General features: G+C 42.6%; 1 protein-coding gene across 1 annotated transcript in view; it reads left to right on the top strand.

Annotated features, from left to right (window-relative positions):
* DNHD1 (dynein heavy chain domain 1) overlaps positions 1–22,268 on the top strand; it is a 681,063-nt gene that overhangs the window by 535,844 nt on the left and 122,951 nt on the right. The window contains exon 38 of the mRNA XM_033948490.1: positions 15,339–15,512. Within this exon, the coding sequence (XP_033804381.1) occupies positions 15,339–15,512 (174 nt within the window). The remainder of the gene's footprint in view (positions 1–15,338; positions 15,513–22,268) is intronic.

The raw sequence follows: 22,268 nt of genomic DNA on the forward strand, positions 1-22,268 counted from the left end.
CCACAACAGCCTATGCACAATCCTCCCTAAGCGGTTAGGCAGCTAGATCTAAAGTCCTTTGCCAAAGTGAGCAATAAATTTTCCAATGTGGCTGGGGTCAAGAGGTGTAAGTGTCCAACTCAAAACGCACCTGCTGTCGCATCCGGGATGTCCACAGAGTGTAGGACGGTACCTCTTCAACAGTCCAATATTTCAAAATGAGTTGTTTACCCACAAGTATCGCATGAAGGATAAACTTCTGGGATGGAAGATCCATGCCCTGATGACTGAGTTCAGTAACATCTCCCAATAACAGTGCAGAGGGATTCCAGGGTACTGAATACTGTAGGAGAGCAGCCAAACAGGTCTTCACAGACTCCCAGAAGAGCAGCTTGGTACAGTTAAAGAACGTGTGAATATAGTTACCCCTATGAGATTTACATTTAATACAGAGATCGTCAGGCCACAGACCCATAGTATAGCCCCGGGCTCGAGTGATATATGATCGATGCAAAATTTTGAATTGCATCTCTTGTAGACCCGCAGCCTTCACATTGAGGTAGAGCGCCCGGAATAGGAGCCCGAGATCATGGATGGATACAGACATCCCAAGCTCGCCAGACCACTCGCCCCCCAGAATGCGAAGGCATCCCTCTCCAAGACTATCCCTCCCCACTCTATACCAGGTGGAAATTTTGTTGGACGCAGTAGGCATGGAGAGGAAAACCATATCCAAAGGGCCATAGCTCCAGCGGTTCCCATGGGCTCGCACCAGAGAGTGATAGTAGTGATGAATTTGTAGAAAAGTGTAGAGGTGCGCTGGGGGCAGGTGCCACGACGTCCTCATCTGAGCAAAGGAAGGGAATTCCCCTCCCCCCAAAGCTAACACGTCACCCAAAGTCGTGTCACGTTCAGTACGATCTCTTAACCCCGACCTGCCCCCCACTCCAGAAGCAAAGTTAGAGTTGTGAAGGAGAGAAAGAAACGGGGATACAGTATGTAAACGGTCCTGTAAAACACGCCACCATCGCCAAGCCCGACGGAAAGGAAGAAGAAAAGGCAGAGCAGAAGGGCATGGCCCCACGCCCCCTCCGCCCGCCCCATGAAGAAAGGAAGAAAAAGACCATGGCGAGCAGCAGTCCTCAAGCAGTGCCGCAGGAGAGTACCGGCGTGAGGATACCAGTTGTTCGTGAATCCAGCGGAGAAGCGCCGCCACATTATAGACCCGCAGATCGGGCAACCCCAAGCCCCCTTTGTTGCGACTTTGGGACAATTTAAGTGCATTAATGCGGGCCCTCTTCCCCCGCCATACAAAAGAGCAAATGATGGTCTGGTAGGAGCGCTCATCCGAACGCGAAATCCACACCGGTATGGTTTGCAATGGGTAGAGTAATTTCGGAAATAACACCATTTTGACCAAGGCCACACGTCCCAGTAGCGAGAGAGGTAGCGCGAGCCATTTATTACAGAGGGTTTTTATTCGTCCGATGGTTGCCGTAATATTGGCCTCATACATTTTGCGGGGGTCTCTATAAAGCATGATACCTAGATACTTCAACTTTCCCGGGGCAATACCCACGCCCAAGTCCCTACACCAAGACTCCGTCGTCGCGCCTCCCAACAATAGAGCCTCCGTCTTATCAAAATTAATTTTTAATCCGGAGAAAACGCCATAAGCGCGGATGAGGGACATCAAGGCGGGCATAGACCGGTCTGCATGATTGACATAAAGAAGCATATCGTCAGCGAACATACTTATGCGAAATTCATTACTGCCCACTCGGAGGCCCTCTAGCTGTTCGTCTTGACGAATGCGCACAGCCAGGGGTTCGAGAGAGAGAAGGAAGAGGAGAGGCGACAGGGGACAACCCTGTCGCGTGCCCCGTCCCAAGGGGAAGGGGTCAGAAACTCCACCATTCACTAAGAGTTGAGATCGAGGATGATGGTACAAGGTATGCACCCAGGCTATGAAGTCACCCTGGATCCCGAAACGCTCAAGTGTCCGAAATAGGTGGGGCCAGGAGACCATGTCAAACGCCTTTTCGACGTCTAGGCTGGTGATGAGCGCACGATCGCGAAGTTCATGAAGAGACTGTAGCACGGATAAGACCCTCAAAAGGTTCATAGACGCATGTCTGCCCGGTACAAAACCTACCTGGTCTTCGTGAATGAGAGACGGCAAAAATTTGTTAAGTCGCGCCACTAGAATACTAGCCAAAATTTTTACATCTTGGTTGAGAAGGGAGATAGGGCGGTAAGACCCGAGAGTGTCAAGCGGACGCCCAGGTTTGGGTAGAATGATGACGTGTGCCCTATTATGGGAATCGCCCGGGGGAGCAGAGTGACGGAGCCCCATAAAGTATTGTTGTAACGGGAGTAAGTCAAGTTTCAAGTTCAAGTTTATTTATTCTTAATGAATCGCCTATTTAAAATCACTAAGCGATGTACAAAGTCTTAATACATATAGATTAATACCTTAACACATACAAATTAAATGTTATTGACAATATAAAGTAAAATTTTCTTAAATACTAAACATACTTAATTACATTCGTATATTAAAATGTTAGTTAGGGTATAGAGACATACTTGAATCGTGAGGATAAATAGGAAAGAAATTACAATAATTGGATAGGAAAGGAAGAGTAATAACAAAGGAAAAAACAAATAGGAGGGGGAAGTAAATCTATAGATAAATAAAAAAGCATAATAAACTATTTAGAATCATATGCATCTTTAAAGAAAAATGTTTTTAGTGCTTTTTTAAAAATGGATAAATCTTTTAATTCCCTAATGTGTTGCGGTAAGAGATTCCAAGACTGAGGGGCAATAACAGAGAACATGTCGTTACGCCTAGTTCCAATTACCTTCAGCGAGGGGACCGACAGAAGGTTGGAAGAAGATGAGCGAAGTGAACGAGTCGTGTTATACGGGATTAACCATCTATTAATGAATTGTGGCTCGTTGAAAGTGATGGTTTTAAAAACTAAAAGTAATAGTTTAAACGTAATACGGTGAGTTACCGGTAACCAATGAGATCTGATAAGAAGGGGAGTAACATGATCATATTTTTTTGCGTTGTAGATTAATTTGACGGCCGTATTCTGAATTAATTGTAGTCTTTTTTTTTCCTTTTGTGTAATATTAATGAAAAGGGAATTACAGTAGTCTAATTTTGAGATTATTAAGGAATGAACCAGGATATTTAAGGATTCAGGCTGAAGGAGTAAAGCGGATATGTCCAATAGCTTATAGAACTCCGGGCCAAGGCCATCGGGGCCTGGCGTCTTCGCGAGTTTAAGTTTGTTGATGGCTGCCTGCAGTTCCTCTCCTGTAATAGGGCCATTAAGCTCAAGACATTGAGCGTCAGTCAGAGTAGGGAGGCAAAGTCCCTTAAAAAACTTTTCGCTAGCGTCCGCATCATAAGGTTGTGCTGCATAAAGGTCAGAGTAGAACTGCACAAATTGCTGCGTAATGGCCTGATGGGTGACATGCGGCACACCCTGTTTGTCCTTAATGGATGTAATGGTATGTCTAGCTTTGTGCGGGCGCACCAGATTAGCCAGCAACCTCCCCGTTTTGTCACCCCATCGGTGAAGTTTGTATTTATAACAGTATATATTACGCCTAGCTCTTTGCTCTAAAAGAATATTAATTTGTGCCCTAAGAGCGCTCATAGTCTGTCTAGAAGCTGCGTCAAGACGGGAAATGTGAAGGGACCTGTAAGCAGCAAGATCCCGCGACAAAGCCAGAAGTTCCGCATCCCGCCGCTTGTTCAGGGACGCCGAGTAAGCCAGGATATGCCCCTGCATGACCGCTTTAGCAGCCTCCCAGTACACGACCGGGCCCACATCCTCCACTGAATTAGTCTGAAGAAACTCATCCCATCTTTTCTGGAAAAATTCTCGAAACGCCGCATCCTTGAACAGGAAAGGGGACGTTCACCACACACGACCCGCCGTCTGGGAACCAAATTGTAAGGCAAGTCCCAGAAGAGCATGGTCAGAGACCAAAGGCGTAGAAATGTGAGCATCCGTCAAATACGGAAAGAAGGAAGCAGAGATGAGAAGATAATCAATGCGAGAATAAGTTGAGTGAGGGTGAGAGTAGAAAGAAAAATCCAGGTCATCAGATGCATGGTGCGCCAGGAGTCCAGTAACCCCAATTCTTTCAAAAGAAAATTTACTCCTTTGCTGAGGTGGCCCTTTGGTACCGGCTTAGCTGGCCTATGATCCCACTGAGGGTTAGCTACAAAATTGAGATCACCTCCCAGTATGATCGGTTGAGGCAATAGGGGCGCTAAGTGACCCACCAAGGACATAAAGAAAGCATGGGTGCAGACGTTAGGGGCATAGACATTACACAATACTAAAGGTTTACCCCAAAGTTCCCCCACCAGGATAAGGTACCTCCCATTGGGGTCAGCAATTTGACTATGAATGTGGAAGGGCATATTCTTGTGAATGAGGATAGCCACCCCACATTTCCTAGATGTAAATGAAGCAGAGCACACCTGACCCACCCACCCCTTACGCAATTTATTATGTTCCAAAGAAGTCAGGTGCGTCTCCTGTAGAAATGCTATGTCCGTGTGTTCGCGTTTAAGATACGCTAGGATTTTCGTGCGTTTGATTGGGGAGTGTATCCCATCCACATTTAAGGATTTAACAAGCAATTGCACCATTTACAATACTATGGCAGACAGTAGTAACATAAATGTAAACCAGAACAAGAGAGGTAGAGGCCGTCCCAGCCAATGCCTCCACTCTCTCAAAATATACAGTGATACATTGCCCAAATACAGTATAGAGTCCCCCAAGGGAAAAACCCATACATACAGCCACACACACCACAGATATACATCCCACGCAAACCCCAGCTATACCTCCATACGTACCCCCATACACTCTCCCACATCCCACCCGGTCCCTATACCCAGCACAGATAACCATGCTAACCCAAAGAACAATGATTAAACATTCGAACAACTCCGGGCCAAGCCCCTGCAATACAATGCAAAACAAAAACAGATGGAAGTGCACTGAAAACAAATCCCATACTGCGGTGTAGTGCCGGGTCAGTGGAAAAGACAGCGGCACCTCGTTGGTATCTCAGCGGTCCAAGCAGTAGGCAGATCACCCCATGTCCAAAGAACAAAAATTCTGATTGAAGGGGTATAAGGTGCCGGGGGTGCCTACGTTATTGGCAGCCCAGCCGCAAGCAGATCCACAGGGCACCCTCGGCAAGTCAACCAGCACTAACACAGGGCACAATGCCACGCCGTTCAGAGGTAGAAAAGACAAAGAGGTCTCGGAATCGGAATCTGTGCCGTGACTCCTCTGGGCCCCTCGAGGAAAAGTTTCAACGAGGCCACCAACTCCAAGTCATGGGACAACTGTAGATCACAACATCCCCGCGGGTAACGGTGTTCCCGCCACACCTCTTCCGGTCTGTCAGCAGCGAGATCAGCAAAGCAGCAAAGACCCCCAGCCGGGGGCGGAACACCAAGGTCACGGGCGCCCACGGCAGTCAGGGGATGAGCAATCAGGCCATGCCCGGGTCCTCACGCGCGGGCACCGGCAGATCCTGGATGAAGCGCTCCAGCTCACGTGGCGTCTCGAAATAGTGGATCTTATTGTTGAAGGAAACACGAGCTCTGGCAGGATACAGCAAAGACACTCTGATATTACGCCAATAAAGGGCATTGCAGTGGGGCGCCATAGCCCTGCGTCTGGAGGACACCTGGGGGGAGAAGTCTTGGAATACTAAGATTTTCTGCCCCTCATAGTCAAAACCAGGTCCTCTCCGAAAACGAGCAAGGACACGCTCTTTCACAGCGAAGTTTAAGAAGCGGGCAAGGACTGGCCGGGGCCGTTGTTCGCCCTCTCTCCTGCTTCCCACGCGGTGTGCATGCTCTATCAGCACCCGCTCCCCGGACTCGCCGGGCTCCAGCATGCCTTGTAGCCATGTCTCCAGGCAGGCCCGCAGGTCAACATCCCGGATCGAACCAGGCAGCCCGATAAACCTTAAATTATTTCTCCGGCTCCTGTTCTCGTGGTCATCCAGGTGATCCAAGCAGGTTGTCTTGGCAGTCTCCAGGACCCGCAGACGCTCCTCAAAATTAGCGGTGCGGTCTTCTTGTTGAGCCACCCAATCCTCCACTCTCTGCAGCCTGCCCGCGTGAGTCTCTAGCGTCTCCCGGAAGTCTTCCATGAATGTCTGGATCTTAGCAAGTTTGTCCTCCATCACCAGGGTGAGAGATTTTGTGAGCTCCTGAATAGCCGCTTCCTGTATGGTGAACATGGGCACCTCGTGGCCCTCCGCCATCTTTTGATCAGTGAGCTTCACCTTCCCTCAGGTGTCCTGCTGCGATTTCGCTACATACCGGGCACAGTGACCGCCGAAAAGTTGCTCCGCTCATGTCAAACAACCTCGGGTAATCTGCAGTATAAAAGGCAAGCGGGCCCGATCGGGGAGAAGTGCTTAAAAACGAAAATTAGAGCTGCATGGCCCGGAGCTGTGCAGAGGCACGTCCAGTCAGTTACATGGCATCACGTGACCCCCTCTCCCCTCCCCATTCTAACATAACTATTACTAATGTGCTACGAAATCTGATCATTGGAATAACGAGTCAATGGTTCCCAAATTTTCTTAAAATTATGAATATTTCCCTGTTGTAATGCTATTGTTTTTTCCATTTTGTATATATGACAGACTGAATTCCACCAAAATGTATAGTTTAATTTGGTATAATCCTTCCAATTTTGAGTTATTTGTTGCATGGCGACCCCTGTCAATATTAATAATAGTTTGTTATTGTTTGCTGAAATCGGACTTTGAGTTCTCATTGCTGTACCAAATAGTATAGTATCATATGAAAGTCCTACATGATTTTCTAGTAATTCATTAATTTGGGGCCAAATTAGTTTCCAAAATGCATTTACACAGGGACAAAAAAAAAATTAAGTGGTCTAATGTCCCAACTTCTACTCTGCAATGCCAGCATCTATTAGATCTAGTACTATCTATCTTTTGTAAGCGCGTAGGGGTCCATAAAGCTCTATATAATAAAAACATCCAAGTTTGACTCATAGTTGCTGACTTTGTAGATCTTAATCTCCAGGACCAAAATCGTGGCCATTGAGACTTAGAAATTGTCTGACCAATCTCAATACTCCAAATATCCCTAAGTCCAGTTTTCTTTTTTTTATTTAAAAATCCATTTAACAATTTATACCATTTTGCGGCTTGGTTACCCAAAAAATCCGCCTGGAAACATAGAACCTGCAGACTATATTGAGTATTAAGATCTTTCCATTCAGGGAACCCTGCCTGAATAGCTTGCTTCAATTGCAACCATTTAAAATATTGTGTTTTATTTAATCCAAATTTATGTTGCAATTGTGAAAAACTAAGCATTGATCCTTCTGAAATAAGATCATTCAATGTTCGTATACCTGCAATTATCCATTGTTTCCGCCAATCTTGATCCTGGAGTTTACCCAAATTGATTGATTTAATGATTTAGCAATTGGTTCTGGTGATAGATTACTAATATATCTTAATGTCTTCCAGGTATCCAATAGAATTCTGTTATCCTTATATCGTCTAGGCATGTTTATACTAATTAGATGTTCTAAATGTAATGGGAACAGGAGCCGCCATTCTAGATATAGCCAATCTGGTACATTCTCCATGAGATCTGGGAGGATCCAATACATACCCTGTCTTTGAATAAAGGCTTGATGGTACCTATAAAAATTTGGAAAATTTACCCCTCCCTCCACAATTGGTCTTTGTAAAGATACTAAAGCAATTCTGGGTCTTTTCCCAAACCAAACAAATTTTGTAAGAATATTATTTAACTTTTTATAGAATGACCCCTGAAAAAATATTGGTATCATACTCATTTGATAACAAACTACAGGCAATATCATCATTTTAATTGTTTGAACTCTTCCCCACCAAGAAAGATGTAAAGGATTCCAATGCTCACACATTTCTGTTATTTTTTTTAATAAAAGATTTTCATTTTCTTTGACTGTATCTTCAATTGTATTTTTGATAATAATTCCTAAATATTTTAACCCTTCTTCTTTCCAAATAAATGAATATGAATCAAATAATCCTGTGGTACAGTGAACATTAATTGGAAGAATTTCCGATTTACTCCAATTAATTTTATATCCAGAAAATTTCCCAAATTTCTCTAGAAGATTAAGTAAACTTGGAACAGTATTCCCCAGTTCTCTTAAATATAATAATATATCATCTGCATATTCAGAAAGTTTAAATTCCCAGTAAGAAAATGGGATTCCCTTTATCTCCTTAGTTTGATTAATTGCAATTAATAAGGGTTCTAAAACAATATCAAAAAGTAAGGGGGACAAAGGACATCCTTGTCTAACTCCCCTACGCAAGTTAAATCTATCTGATAAATTGTTATTAATATATAATCTTGCACCAGGAGAGCTATACAAAGTCTGAATCATTTTAATAAAACCGGGGCCTATTCCAAACCATTCCAGAGCTTGATACATATAACTCCATTCCACTCTATCAAATGCTTTTTCTGCATCTAAAGCTGGATCATTCATATTTTTTGCTAAATTTAAAGAGTGAAATGCTAATCTAGTATTGTTTGATGAGTGTCTTTTAGCAATAAATCCTGTTTGGTGTACATCAATAATAAAAGGAAGAGCTTTTGCCAATCTTATTGCTAATACTTTAGCAATCAGTTTACCATCTACATTTAATAAAGATATAGGCCTGTAGTTTGAAACCAAGGTAGGATCCCTGTTTGGTTTTGGTAAGACAATAATTACCGAATCAGCCATAGTACCTGATATATTCCCATTATTTATTTGGTATTGATACAAATTTAATAAGTATGGTAAGATAATATTTTGAAAAGTTTTATAGAATTCGACAGTATATCCATCACCACCCAGAGCGGATCCAACTCTAAGAGACTTTAATGTGATTCTATTTCTTTTAAAGATATAGGATCTTCTAAACTTCGTTTTATATGATCCGGAACATTTGGTCCAATAAATGAGTTTAAGAAATTTAATCCCTCTTGTTCTTTATTTTCATAAGATTCAGAAGAATATAAATCTTTATAAAAATCAAGAAATTGTATTAAAATATCTTTGGTGTTAGTGTGTGTGTTGCCTTGTGTATCTTTAATTGCAATAATCTTAGATTTCCTTTTTTTTGCTTTAAGAAAATTAGCTAATAATCTTCCAGCTTTGTTTGAATTACCATAGTACTGAAATTGCTTATAGAAGATATCTTTCCTCACAAATTGAGAAGAAATCTCATTATATTTCGCTTTTATTTTTAATAAACTTTGTAATGTATTATGTTCCCAGTTCTTAATTAATTTATTTTCTAATACTTTAATTTGTTTTTCCAAATCAACATATTGTTTTTTAAGTTGTTTTTTGATAAATGCTGAATATGAAATAATATTTCCTCTTATTGTTGCTTTAAATGCGTTCCACAAAATCTCAGCATTAATACTGTCCGAATTATTAATTTGAAAAAATTCATTCATCTTTAATTTAAAATCTTCCATAAAGTTCGAATCCGCAAGTAAAGCATTATCAAATCTCCAAATTGGATTGAAATGTACTATATCATTATTCTGAAAGTCAATCCACACACCAGCATGGTCTGAAATTACAATGGGATCAATAACTGCATTCATCACTCGCTGCGCTATACTATTAGACACAAATATATAATCAATTTGTGAAAAAGATTTGTGGACCTGAGAACAAAAAGAGAATTCCCGATCATTAAAATGAAGAATACACCATATATCAACTAAATTACAAGATTGAACCAAATTATCTAAACCTAACGATTTCATAATTCTACTTGGTCTCTCATCCAAAATTGGATCCATTACAGTATTGAAATCCCCTGCTACGATTAAATTAGAAGTAGCCAGTGGTAGCAGTAATTGTTGAACTTGTTTGAAAAACTCCATTTGATTCGAATTAGGAGCATATAAATTGAATAAATCCAGGGTTGTATTTCCCAGAACCATATTGATATGCACCCATCTTCCTAAAGGATCATAGTTTATTAATTTGAAATCAGCATTGCACTTCCTATTTATCAGGACAGCAACTCCAGCTTTTTTCCCCACTGCAGGTGCAAAGAAACATTTAGAAATCCAACCCCCAGATAACTTTTTAGATTCAATCTCAGAAAGGTGCGTCTCTTGAATAAAATATATGTCCGCATTTTGCTTTTTAAGGAACGTTAGTACTTTCTTTCTCTTAATAGGATGATTTAAACCATTGACATTAATAGAATAAATTTTTATATCCATCTATTTTATAATTAAATGTTGGCAAATACTTCTATAATAATAAAGATGACCAGACCTCAGCACATTAAGTAAATATATTTCCTTCATCCAATCCCCCATCCCTTCCCCCCCCCCCCCCCCGAAAATAAAAGTATAAAGAAAGAATTCAAATTTTACATTTTTCCCATTTTCATTCCTCATAAATATATTATTCCTCTGAACCCCCCTCCCTCCCTCTTTTCTCCCTCCCCTCCCCCCCATAATCATTATCTGACTTGGAACACACATTGGTATAGCAGACCCTAAACCCCCTCCCCCAGGCAACTAATATCCCTCCATATTGAATTAACATATCTCAAAAAATTCAGCTATTCTTTTCCCCCACATATGTAATTATTTAATTATTTATATCTATATATATTTAATCATTCAATTAATAATTATTGACATTAATATTAATATTTCATTGTAGCAAATTACATAAAATTATCTATAATGAATTCAATATAAATATTCATATAAATTATTCATATAAATAATTAATATCGTAAAATTCTTTATCTCCTATTAAATATCTCTTCTTTAAAAATCCCAGTTCCCAGACTTAACCCTTTATTTAATAATTTTTGTATTTCATATCAATTAGTATCTAGGTAAAATATATAATTATTTTAAGATTCATATTTAATTAATTCATAAAAAATTATAAAACTATCTTCTCTTCAAAGTAATATATGTCCCATCTTAATATTAACATTTTCAAATTTAACTATAATTCCATGTATATTAAATATTCATTGTTAATTTAAATATATTCATTCATACAGTTAATATATTATTAATACCAGCATCTAACCAATTTATTTTAAACATTCTCATGTAAGAATCATTCATAATATATTCAATATAAATAAATATTGGAATAAAATATATATTTTCATATTTATTAATAAAATTCTAAAATGATTTCCTGTTTTATTAATAATCCCTTTTTGAAATATTCAGTATCCTATATTTATTTCCTTATATTAATCAAATATTGTTATTCATAATAGTTAATAATTAGTAGTTGGGTAAATATATATGTTATATTTATAATAACTCTCATAAATAAATTAATTTCTTGTTAAATTAAAAATGTATCAGTAAATTCACAATATTGAAAAATTAGTCAAAAGCTCTTCATCTGCAATAAAATGCAGTAAAAATAACTTGGACCAGTATCAATCCACTTCTTTTTTTTTTTTCCTTCTGTCTTCCTTTTTTTTCCCCTCTTTTCTTCTCTTCAAAATGAGTCTTCTCCATTTTCTCTTTTTCCTTTAACAGAAAAGTTGGACTCAGGAGAGTCTCTGGACATAGTATACTTGGATTTCAGCAAAGCTTTTGACAGCGTCCCACACTGCAGGCTACTAAATAAGATGAAATCAATGGGGTTGGGCGAGACGATAACTGCATGGGTCAATGATTGGCTGAGTGGTAGACTTCAGAGGGTGATGGTCAATGGTACCCTTTCTGAAACATCAGAGGTGACCAGCGGAGTGCCGCAGGGCTCGGTCCTGGGTCCTCTCCTTTTTAACATATTCATAAGGGACTTGACACGAGGGCTACAGGGTAAAGCAACGTTATTCGCCGACGATGCAAAACTGTGCAACATAGTAAGTGAAAGCTTTTTACAGGATAGTATGACACAGGACCTTCGTACTTTGGAAAACTGGTCCTCGACATGGCAGCTAGGCTTCAATGCTATGAAATGTAAGGTCATGCACCTCGGTAGCAGAAATCCGTGCAGAACTTACACCCTAAATGGAGAAACATTAGCCACGACCTCAGCAGAACGAGATTTGGGAGTAATCATCAGTGCAGACATGAAGGCTGCCAAGCAGGTAGAGAAGGCCACATCCAAGGCAAGGCAAATGATGGGATGTATCAAAAGAAGTTTCGTCAGTCGGAAACCAGAAGTCATAATGCCGCTGTACAGGACCATGGTGAGACCTCATCTGGAGTACTGTGTGCAGTTCTGGAGGCCACATTACCGTAAAGACGTGATTAGAATCGAATCGGTTCAGCGGATGGCCACTAGGATGATCTTGGGGTTCAAGGGTCTCTCATACGAAGAGAGACTGAGCAGACTGCGGCTCTACACTCTAGAGGAACGCAGGGAGAGAGGGGACATGATTGAGACATTTAAATACATCACAGGACGGGTCGAGGTGGAAGATGTCTTCCTCTTGCCCAGGGGACCCTCGACCACAAGAGGGCATCCGCTTAAACTCAGAGGAGGAAAGTTTAATAGTGACACCAGGAAGTATTTTTTCACGGAAAGGGTGGTAGATCACTGGAATAAGCTTCCGGTGCAGGTGGTCGAGGCCACCGGCGTGCTTGACTTTAAAAGTAAATGGGACATGTACGTGGGATCCCTACATAGCACGAATCACTAGCATCTAGACTTATCGGGGTGGGTCAGTAGAGTGGGCAGACTTGATGGGCTATAGCCCTTTTCTGCCGTCATCTTTCTATGTTTCTATGTTTCTAATTGTCCTTCATGTAGACATCGGTTCCTCTTGTGATAGAAATTCTTTAAGTTTTGCAGGGTCTTGAAAATACCAGGACTTATTTCCAGTAGACGCTCTCATGGAAGATGGATAGTACAAGCCGTACATGTAACCTTTTTCTTTCAACTGCTGCCTCAGTATAAGAAACTGCTTTCTGATGTTTGCTGTGTGTTTTGCAAAGTCTGGGACCAGCAACAATTTAGACCCTTTATAATTTAAATTTTTATTCGCTTTTGCTACTTTTAAGATTTCTAAAGCCTGCTGGTATCTTAAAACTTTAAAAATCAAGGGTCTGGGGCCATTCTCTATGAGCCCGTTCTATTTCCAACGGCCACTTGGAGTTTAACTGTAACAGTTTAGGTAACAAGTTCTCTAAAAACTGTATAGTGTCTCCCCCTTCAAGATATTCAGCCAGACCAAGCACTCTTATGTTCTTCCTTTTCCCCCGATTCTCCAAATCTATCAGCTGATTTTTCAAGCTTTCTACAGTCTGTCTGTCACTTTCACAGTTTTGTGTAACAGCTTCCAGTAGTTCGACTCTCTCTTCAATCGCAGACATCCTCAGCCTTTCAGTCTGAATCTCCTGCTTCAGACTTAGCACTTCCTCTTTGACCTCCAAAATCTTTCCAGCGTTGTCAGACAGCATTAATTTAATGTTAAATAGTTCTGCCATAATGTCTGCTTTGTCTGAGTATTCCTCAGTTTCCAGCGGGATTGGGACACTTGAGGCCGACACCGGAGTAACTTTCGATCTTTTCGCTGAAACACCGGAAGTGCACGGCTTCTCCGACTTCCCCTGCCTTGTTGTTGCCATTTCCGAAGCTGATTTTATTTATTTGTAACGCGGGTGCGCGATTCAAAACAACTTTTCCTTTCAGTTTGTTGTCTGGGTTCAGGGAGCTCCGCGGTTATGCGACCATTTTGCGTGCTCCAAGCCATGCCCCCCCCCCCACTTAGAGATATTTGGAGCATTGAGATTAAGCATAAAATTAATGCATCTCAATGGCCACGTATTTGGTCTTGGAGGATAAGATGTACATTGTCTGCGTCTATGAGGCAAACATGGTTTTTCCTGTTGCATAGAGCACTCTGGACCCCTGTTCGTTTACAAAAATTGGATTGCTCTAAGTCTAATAGATGTTGGCATTGTCATCTTGAGGCTGGAACTCTAGATCATTTATTATTTTATTGTCCTCTTATTAATAATTTTTGGAAATTGATCTGGGGACAAATAAATTGTATGTTAGAGAATCATGTGGCCCTGTCATATGACACAGTTTTGTTTGGGATGTCTATGAGGGCCAAAAGTCAAATTTCATCGAATAATAATAAACTGTTAATGATTTTAACAGGAGTTGCCATCCAACAAATAACATACAATTGGAAAGACTACAGGGGGTTGAATTACTGTTTGTCATGTGTATGAAATGGAAAAAACATTGGCGATTAAGAGAGGATATTATAAGAAATTTAAAGATGTGTGGGGACCATTAATTGATTACTATAATAAATAATTGAATTTATCCCCATTTAGTATGTATAGGGTGGGAGGGTGGATGGGTGGGTTTTATGACATTAGGATGAGTAGTTACAAAAATATTTGGAAAGGGAGGGAGGGAGGTAATTTATGGTATAAGATGATTGTAAAGTTTCAAGTGAAGAATGTATAATATGACTTGATTTATTGTACACTTGTTTGTATAATGTAAAAAGGAATAAAGATATTTAAAAAAAAAAAAATTATATAGCATATGAATAAAATCTGAACATTTGAAGTTTGTAAAAAAAAAACAAAAATTGATCAAAATGAAAGTGCAAACTATGCAAGTAAGAAACGTAGGAATAAAATGCAACATGGTTGAAATGAAAAGAAAAAGACATCAGCCTATGAAACAATTAAAACACCCACGTCTAAGTTCCTACCTTGTTTGTCCTGTTGGTCTGTCTGTCGAGCAGGGATTTTTCTCTTCATGGTTAATGTGAGGTACTGAGCTGTGTGCATTTGGCAAACTATATAGAAATGATTGGAATATCATAAGAGTGTTAGCATAAAGTATTCTCTGTATGGTTAAGGCAGGAAAGGTTTTCTGTATGGGGAGAAAAAGTCTCTCTGTTAAGTGAGGGTATTAGCATAGACTAGAGAATGACATCCCCTCAGGAACTCAATTTTCCCATCCAGTTCCTGTGAGTTTTGGTGCTGTTCCAGTCCCTTCCCCATTCCTATAAGCTTAGAAACTTTGATTTGCGTTTTATCAAAATTTTAATAAACTTGGAAGCTCTGCCTTAACTGCACAAGCCTCAAGCAATTATGATTTTGAAGTGTTTGAGGCTTGTGCAGATGAGGACAGAGCTTGCAGGAATGGGGCAGGGAGAAGAAAAGAACTTGCGGGGACGGGACAGGAAAATTCTCTAGCAGCATTTAGTCTCTCTCCATATACTCTGTGAAAGAGGCTTAATAAGTATGTCATTCTGTTCTGCTCTAGGTGAATGTGTTCTGGTTACTACAATTGAACGAAGGCCATCTAGTCCCGTCCTTTCTATGTTAATACAGCGGGAACTGTGTTTCCAGAAGAAAAGAACAGCTCAGCCCTTTCACATCCATCCTCTCTTCCGACTGTGTCTAAGTACCTCCCTGTCTCTTGGTTCCATTGCCAACGGTAAGAAGAGAGTGTCACATATCTCTCCACATCTCACTCTATCTTTCAGGATCTTCACTGATGGTAGGAATTGACCCTCTCTCTTCACATGGCCATAACATCAGCACAATTCTCAGCATATGGCATCTAGCCGCTTAGCTATAAAATCGAGCTTCATTTGTTAAGTGCCAAGTAGGCAAAGGGAGGGCTGTTATTTAAGCGGTCATGTTCCCTGGCAGTCAGAAGGACAACACTGGGTATGTTCGGCTTACTGGTAGAGCACCCCTGGGCAAATCACTTAATCCTCCAATTCCCACAAAAGCCACAAAAAGGCGGTATACAAGTCCCCGTTCCCTTTCCCCCCTGCCTGATTATATTGTTTTGAATATAGGTCCCAAATTGTCTCTCTTCACCCCCATCTTAACCTCATGGGCATCACTGGCAGTAAGAGAGGACCCAATATTCAAAAATAAGCCTTGTGCTATTTTCATCCTAGCTTAGCAGCCTATAGGACACTTTTAGCAAAACTGTAATAAAAAGTGTCCTTACTGCAGTCTTGCTTGGGTCATTCCCAGGCACTAAGGCCATTTTTACTGCATGAGCATGAGTCCCTAGCATTGAGGGCTCAGGCACTTATCACTCGCTATTTGATTAGCGTGTACTAATATAACCATGCTAAGCAATTACTGAAGAACTCTTCAGCCCAGCCCCCCCCCCCCCGGGTGCTATAAAGTAAAATCTCTTTTTCAGTGTGTGGGACACGCTGCTCACAAAATTAACACTAAATGCCTGAGCATTTGCAGTAAAAGGACTCCAGAGTTTCCAAATGAAGATTCTTCTTCATTTAGCAGCTTAAAAGTTACGGGGGTAATAATAATAAAAAAAAAAAAACACGTCTAAAAAGTGTCTGAAGTGGCTACTTGGACGATCAAAATGCCTGATCGTCCAAGTACCCATAACCAAAGCTGGTTTTTAGATATATCTAAAAACAGCTTAGGCCTTTCCCCTGCCACTAAACGCACAGAGAGAAAAGTGGTGTGTTTAGAGGAGGGGAAAGGGCGGGCAGTGGGTGGGAGGTGGGCCGACCTACACCTAGGTATAACAGGTATAACCAAAACAGTTAAAGGTTGCCTAGTCGGCACTTAGACCTTTTTCACTTAGACGAAATAAAACCAGGTCTAAGTGCCGAAAAAGGGGCCGCTGAGCTGATGGCTGCTGGTGTCATCAGTTCAGCGGCCCGGCAACCTAACCATCACGGCAGGACAGATGCCTCATCTCCCCTACTACGATGCCATCACTCCTCTACCTGAACTGCCCACAGGAGGGGCCTAAGGCTCCCGGGCCTATTCTGATTGGCCCAGGCGCCTTAGGCCCCACCAGTAGGCGGGGCTTTGGTTAGGCTGGGCCAATCCGGCCCCATTCTTCGGAGGGCTGCCTTCCGGACGGACGGGTTTGGCACCCGTCTGTCCGGCCAACCTAACAAAGGTACGGGGAAGGGGGGTGGGGTGGGGGTGTCATGGGGTCGGCCGGGGGGTCACAGATCGGCTGGGGGGGGCCGATCGGAGGTTCTGGGGGGGAGGAGTTGGGGGGAGGGGGGTTGTCGAGGATGCCGTAATGCCCGTAATGTAGTGGGGGGTGGGAGTAGGGGGGGGTCGCCTGGGCCAGGAGGGCTTGGGCTCCCTCCTGGCCCAATCGAGTTGGGGGAGGGAGGTCGCGGCTGCCATGGGGCAAGAGGGCTTGGGCTCCCTCTTGCCCCGATCGTGTTGGGGGGGGGTTGGTGGTTTGACATGGCAGGAGGGCTTGGGCACCCTCCTGCCTGGATCGTTGTGGGGAGGGGGATTCTGTAACCGGTGTTGTTTTTGACAGACACCGGTTACAGAATCCAGCTTTTAGGCGAAGGACTGGCCAGCAGCGTGCCAGATTTTAAGAATAAATGGGATGCGCATGTGGGATCTCTAAGAGGGTAATAGTGGGGGGAGAATCATCGGAATAGGCAGACTCGATGACATATAGGATATCTGGGAGAATAAATTTAGGGAAGGGGATCTTTAGTGTGGGCAGACTAGATGGGCTATGGCCCTTTTCTGCTGTCATTTTTCTATGTTTCTATGTTTCAACAAATAACATACAATTGGAAAAATTATGACAGATTAAATTATAACTTTTGGTGGAATTCTGTATGCTATATATATAAAATGGAACGTACAATAGCAACACAGAAAGGATATTTTGGTAAATTTCAGAAGATCTGGAGACCATTAACAGACTTTTGTAATGAATGATAACATTTTCCCAAAGTAAGATATTTGATAGGAGGGGAAAAGGGTGGGTATTATTTTATTCATCTCATAATGTACTGAGTACTGTGTCCAGTACTGGTCGCCGTACCTCAAAAAGGACATGGCGGTACTTGAGGGAGTCCAGAGAAGAGCGACAAAGCTGATAAAAGGTATGGAAAACTTCTCATACGCTGACAGATTGGAAATGCTGGGGCTATTCTCCATGGAAAAGCGGAGACTTAGAGGAGACATGATAGAAACCTTCAAAATCATGAAGGGCATAGAGAAGGTAGAAAGGGACAAATTCTTCAGGCTGTGGGGAGCCACAAGTACAAGGGGGCACTCGGAGAAATTGAAAAAGGACAAGTTTAGAACAAATGCTAGGAAGTTCTTTTTCACTCAGAGGGTGGTGGACACATGGAACGTGCTCCCGGAGGCTGTGATAGGCCAGAGCACGCTACAGGGGTTCAAGGAGGGTCTAGATAGGTTCCTAAAAGAAAAGGGGATTGAGGGGTACAGATAGAAGTAGAGGTAGGTTATAAGAATAGTCAGAAACCACTTCACAGGTCATGGACCTGATGGGCCGCCGCGGAAGCAGACCGCTGAGCACGATGGTCCTCTGGTCTGACCCAGTGGAGGCAATTTCTTATGTTCTTATGTTCTTAATGTATATGAATATATCAATAGTTTTGCTGTATTTGGATGTAATTCTGTAACGGGAGGGGATGAGATGGGAGGGTTTTCTATTTAATACTAATTGTTTAGATATTAGGTATATTACATAATATTCAAGAAGACCCAGACCCCGGATTCCTATTCATCACAGAATCTTGGATCACAAAAGATGACCAATTTACTCAAAACGAACTTTGCTCCCACGGCTACCAAGGCCTCTTCTCTCCCAGACCTAACCGAAAAGGAGGTGGCCTGGCTCTCCTTTTCAAATCATTCTTCGATGTCCAGCTCCTTGAAAAGGGCAGCCTCTCCTCATTAGAATGCATATTAGCCTCAGTTAACGATGAACTCCACCCTCATCCACTGGGTATCCTGCTTCTATACCGCCCACCTACCCCTTGGAACAATTCCTCCGAACTCGTCTTTGAAACCATAACAAACGCCTTCCTCAAATTTCAAAGATTATTGATCATCGGAGACATCAATCTCCACCTTGACGATGTCACCAGCAAGGATGCAATTGAATTTAATAGCTTCCTCTCCTCTTTAGGCTTTCCCCCCCCCACACTCTCCCCAACCCACGAAAAAGGCCACATACTAGACCTCATCAATTTTCTAGATCTCACTACCCACAAAACCTCAACCGACGACATTCACTGGGGAAATCGTCCCCTGGTCCGACCACTTCCTAGGGGCTTTCTGTCTCCCAATCTTCATGTCACATTTTGGGCCCCCATCCTGCACCTCAAATTCTATTACCTTCCGAAAAAAATCTCGAGCAATCTGTTCTGAACCAATTTTCATGGCAAATTTTCCCCCATCCCTAAACCAGCAGAACCAGAAACTAACTGGCAAAACTGGGTCGCCATCTCCGAGTCCACCTTCCATTCCCTCACCCCTCTCTCCACTAAAACCATCTCCTATTCCCGTAAGGCCCCTTGGTACCTCCCATACCACAGAGAACTGACACAGAAATGCCGAGCTCTGGAACGAAAATGGAAAAAATCTAAATCCCCTACAGACAGACACTCCTGGAGGGTCAATATTAAATTCTACAATACTGTTCTAAAAAAAGCAAGGAAAAACTTCTACGGTGACAAAATCTCCAAATCCAACAACCAGAGTAGCACATTATTTAACATCTGGCGTTCCTTAACCTCCAAAAATGACTCCATCCTCTCCTCCTCCCCCTCAGCCGATTCTCTAGCAAAGTTCTTCAGCGATAAGGTCTCCACCTTGAGGCGCTCCTTCCCACCTGCAATCTCCTACAAATCTTTGATTCCAATCGACCCCAATCCTATCCCAATAGACTCCTATCCCATCCCAGCCGACAGATCCTGGTCTCCTTCGAACTAGTTTCTGAATCCCTGGTCCATAATCTCTGCCTCAAATTGAAATCCTGCAACTGTACCTTGGATCCATTCCCCGCCTACCTTTACGAGAACACTCCCCCTCAGGCCATCTCATCTCTTACCATTCTCATAAATTCCGACCTCCATTTGGGTCTTTTCTCCCCAGAAATGGGCCATATCTCCTTAACCCCATTACTGAAAAAACCTGATCTAGACCCCTCCACACCATCCAGCTACCGTGCAATAGCAAACATTCCTCTCCTTACCAAGATGCTAGAATCCATCATATCCACTCAACTATCTTCCTACCTTGAAAAATTTACCATTCTTCTACCCTACCAATACGGCTTCCGTCCCAACTTCAGCACTGAATCCCTTCTGACCTCCTTAATCTCAAAAGTTCAACATCTCCATTCTCGCAACAAGTTCGCCATCCTTCTTCAATTCGACTTCTCTGCAGCTTTTGATGTCATCCATCATGATATCCTAATTTACCAACTCACCGAGATAGGCATTAACTCCACAGTCCTTGACTGGTTCTCGAAGTTCTTACGCTCCTGCTCCTACACAGTCAACATGAAGATCACTTCTTCCTCCCCCTGGAACCCGATATGTGGAGTCCCACAAGGCTCACCTCTCTTTCCTATCCTCTTCAACATTTACATGTCCTCCCTTAAACTCCTCTATTTCTCCCCACTTGAAACACTACTTACGCAGATGACATCTTTGTTCTCCTCAAGACCAACCGGAACCTCACCAACCTCTCTGCAAACATATCCTCATGTATATCGAACCTTCAATCCTGGGCCCACACTGTGCAGATGAAACTGAACGAATCCAAAACAAAACTTCTCTGGCTCGGCCCAAAACTGGACCAACTGCCCACCTCCATCCCACTGTCCTCTGGCCCCACCCTGCATCTTGAATACTCAAGTAAAATTCTGGGAGTCATCATTGACTCTACACTTTCCTTCGACGATCACCTCAACTCCCTAATAAAAAAATGTTTCTTCAGCCTTCACATGCTAAGGAAAGTGAGAACCTGTTTCCATCAAAAACACTTTGCTGTCCTTGTCCAATCCACCATCCTTTCCAGACTGGACTATTGCAACTCTATCTACCTAAGCCTAACAAAGAAAAACCTTCAAAGACTCCAGCGGATTCAAAATGCCGCTGCTAAGCTTATCTTCGCAAAAAGCAAATTCCACCACGTCTCACCACTTTTGTCCAAGCTCCACTGGCTCCCGATAATCTCCAGAGTCCACTTCAAATGTGCCTGCCTTACTTTCAAGATCCTACATGGCATTCTCCCCCCTTTTATTCCTCTTCTTGGAATTCCTCTAACCCCAATTCCACCAGATCTACCCAAAAACTGAAACTTTCCTTTCCCTCTCGAAAAGACGTTTCCCTTGTAGGAAAACTAGGTTCCTCCCTCCCTTTCAGAATCACTGAGCTCTGGAACAATCTTACCTCCCCTCTTAGGAATCTGAGCTCCCTCCAAATCTTCCGTAAACATCTGAAAACCTGGTTATTTTCAAAAATGTAACTCTTCCTTTCTCTGGTTACTCTGTCCTAAATTTTCTCTTCATTTTGTCTTTTCCTTTCACTGGAGTTCCTTTCTACCCTAACCTAACCCTAACCTACCCTACCGTTAACCGTGTCGAGCTTTGCTAATGTAGAGATGATGCGGTATACAAACCCAAGGTTTAGTTTAGTTTAGTATAAATATGTAATGAAATGTTGTATTTAACGTGTTACATGAAAGTTAATCAAGTGTGTATTTATAAGTTCGTATGATTTTATCTAATACACATAAGAACATAAGCAGTGCCTCTGCCGGGTCAGACCAGAGGTCCATCCCGCCCAGCAGTCCGCCCCCGCGGCGGCCCAACAGGTTAATCACCAGAAGGGGCCCCCTTGCCCCCTAGGTTTCTCATCGAAGTCCTATCTTCCCATCAATGTCCTAACCCTCCGGCCTTGCACCTGCACGACCTGGTGAGCTGTCTATACTTATGCAACACCCCAGCACCTCCCTCAGTACCCCATGATCCCCTTTTCCCTCAGGAATCTGTCCAATCCCTGTTTGAATCCCTGTACTGTACTCTGCCGGATCACTTTCTCCGGGAGCGCATTCCATTTGTCCACGACCCTTTGGGTGAAGAAAAACTTCCTTGCATTTGATTTGAACCTATCTCCCTTCAGTTTCTCTGAGTGCCCCCTCGTACCTGTCGTCCCTTTTAGTCTGAAGAACCTGTCCCTGTCCACCCTCTCTATGCCCCTAAGTATTTTGAAGGTCTCTATCATATCCCCCCTGAGCCTCCTCTTTTCCAGAGAGAAGAGCCCCAGTTTATCCAGCCTCTCAGCATATGGGCAGTTTTCCAGCCCTCTTACCAGTTTCGTTGCCCTCCTTTGGACTCTCTCAAGAACTGCCATGTCCTTCTTGAGGTGCGGCGACCAATATTGAACGCAGT

Source organism: Geotrypetes seraphini, chromosome 6 (genome assembly GCF_902459505.1).
Source record: "Geotrypetes seraphini chromosome 6, aGeoSer1.1, whole genome shotgun sequence".
Taxonomy (NCBI): Eukaryota; Metazoa; Chordata; class Amphibia; order Gymnophiona; family Dermophiidae; genus Geotrypetes; species Geotrypetes seraphini.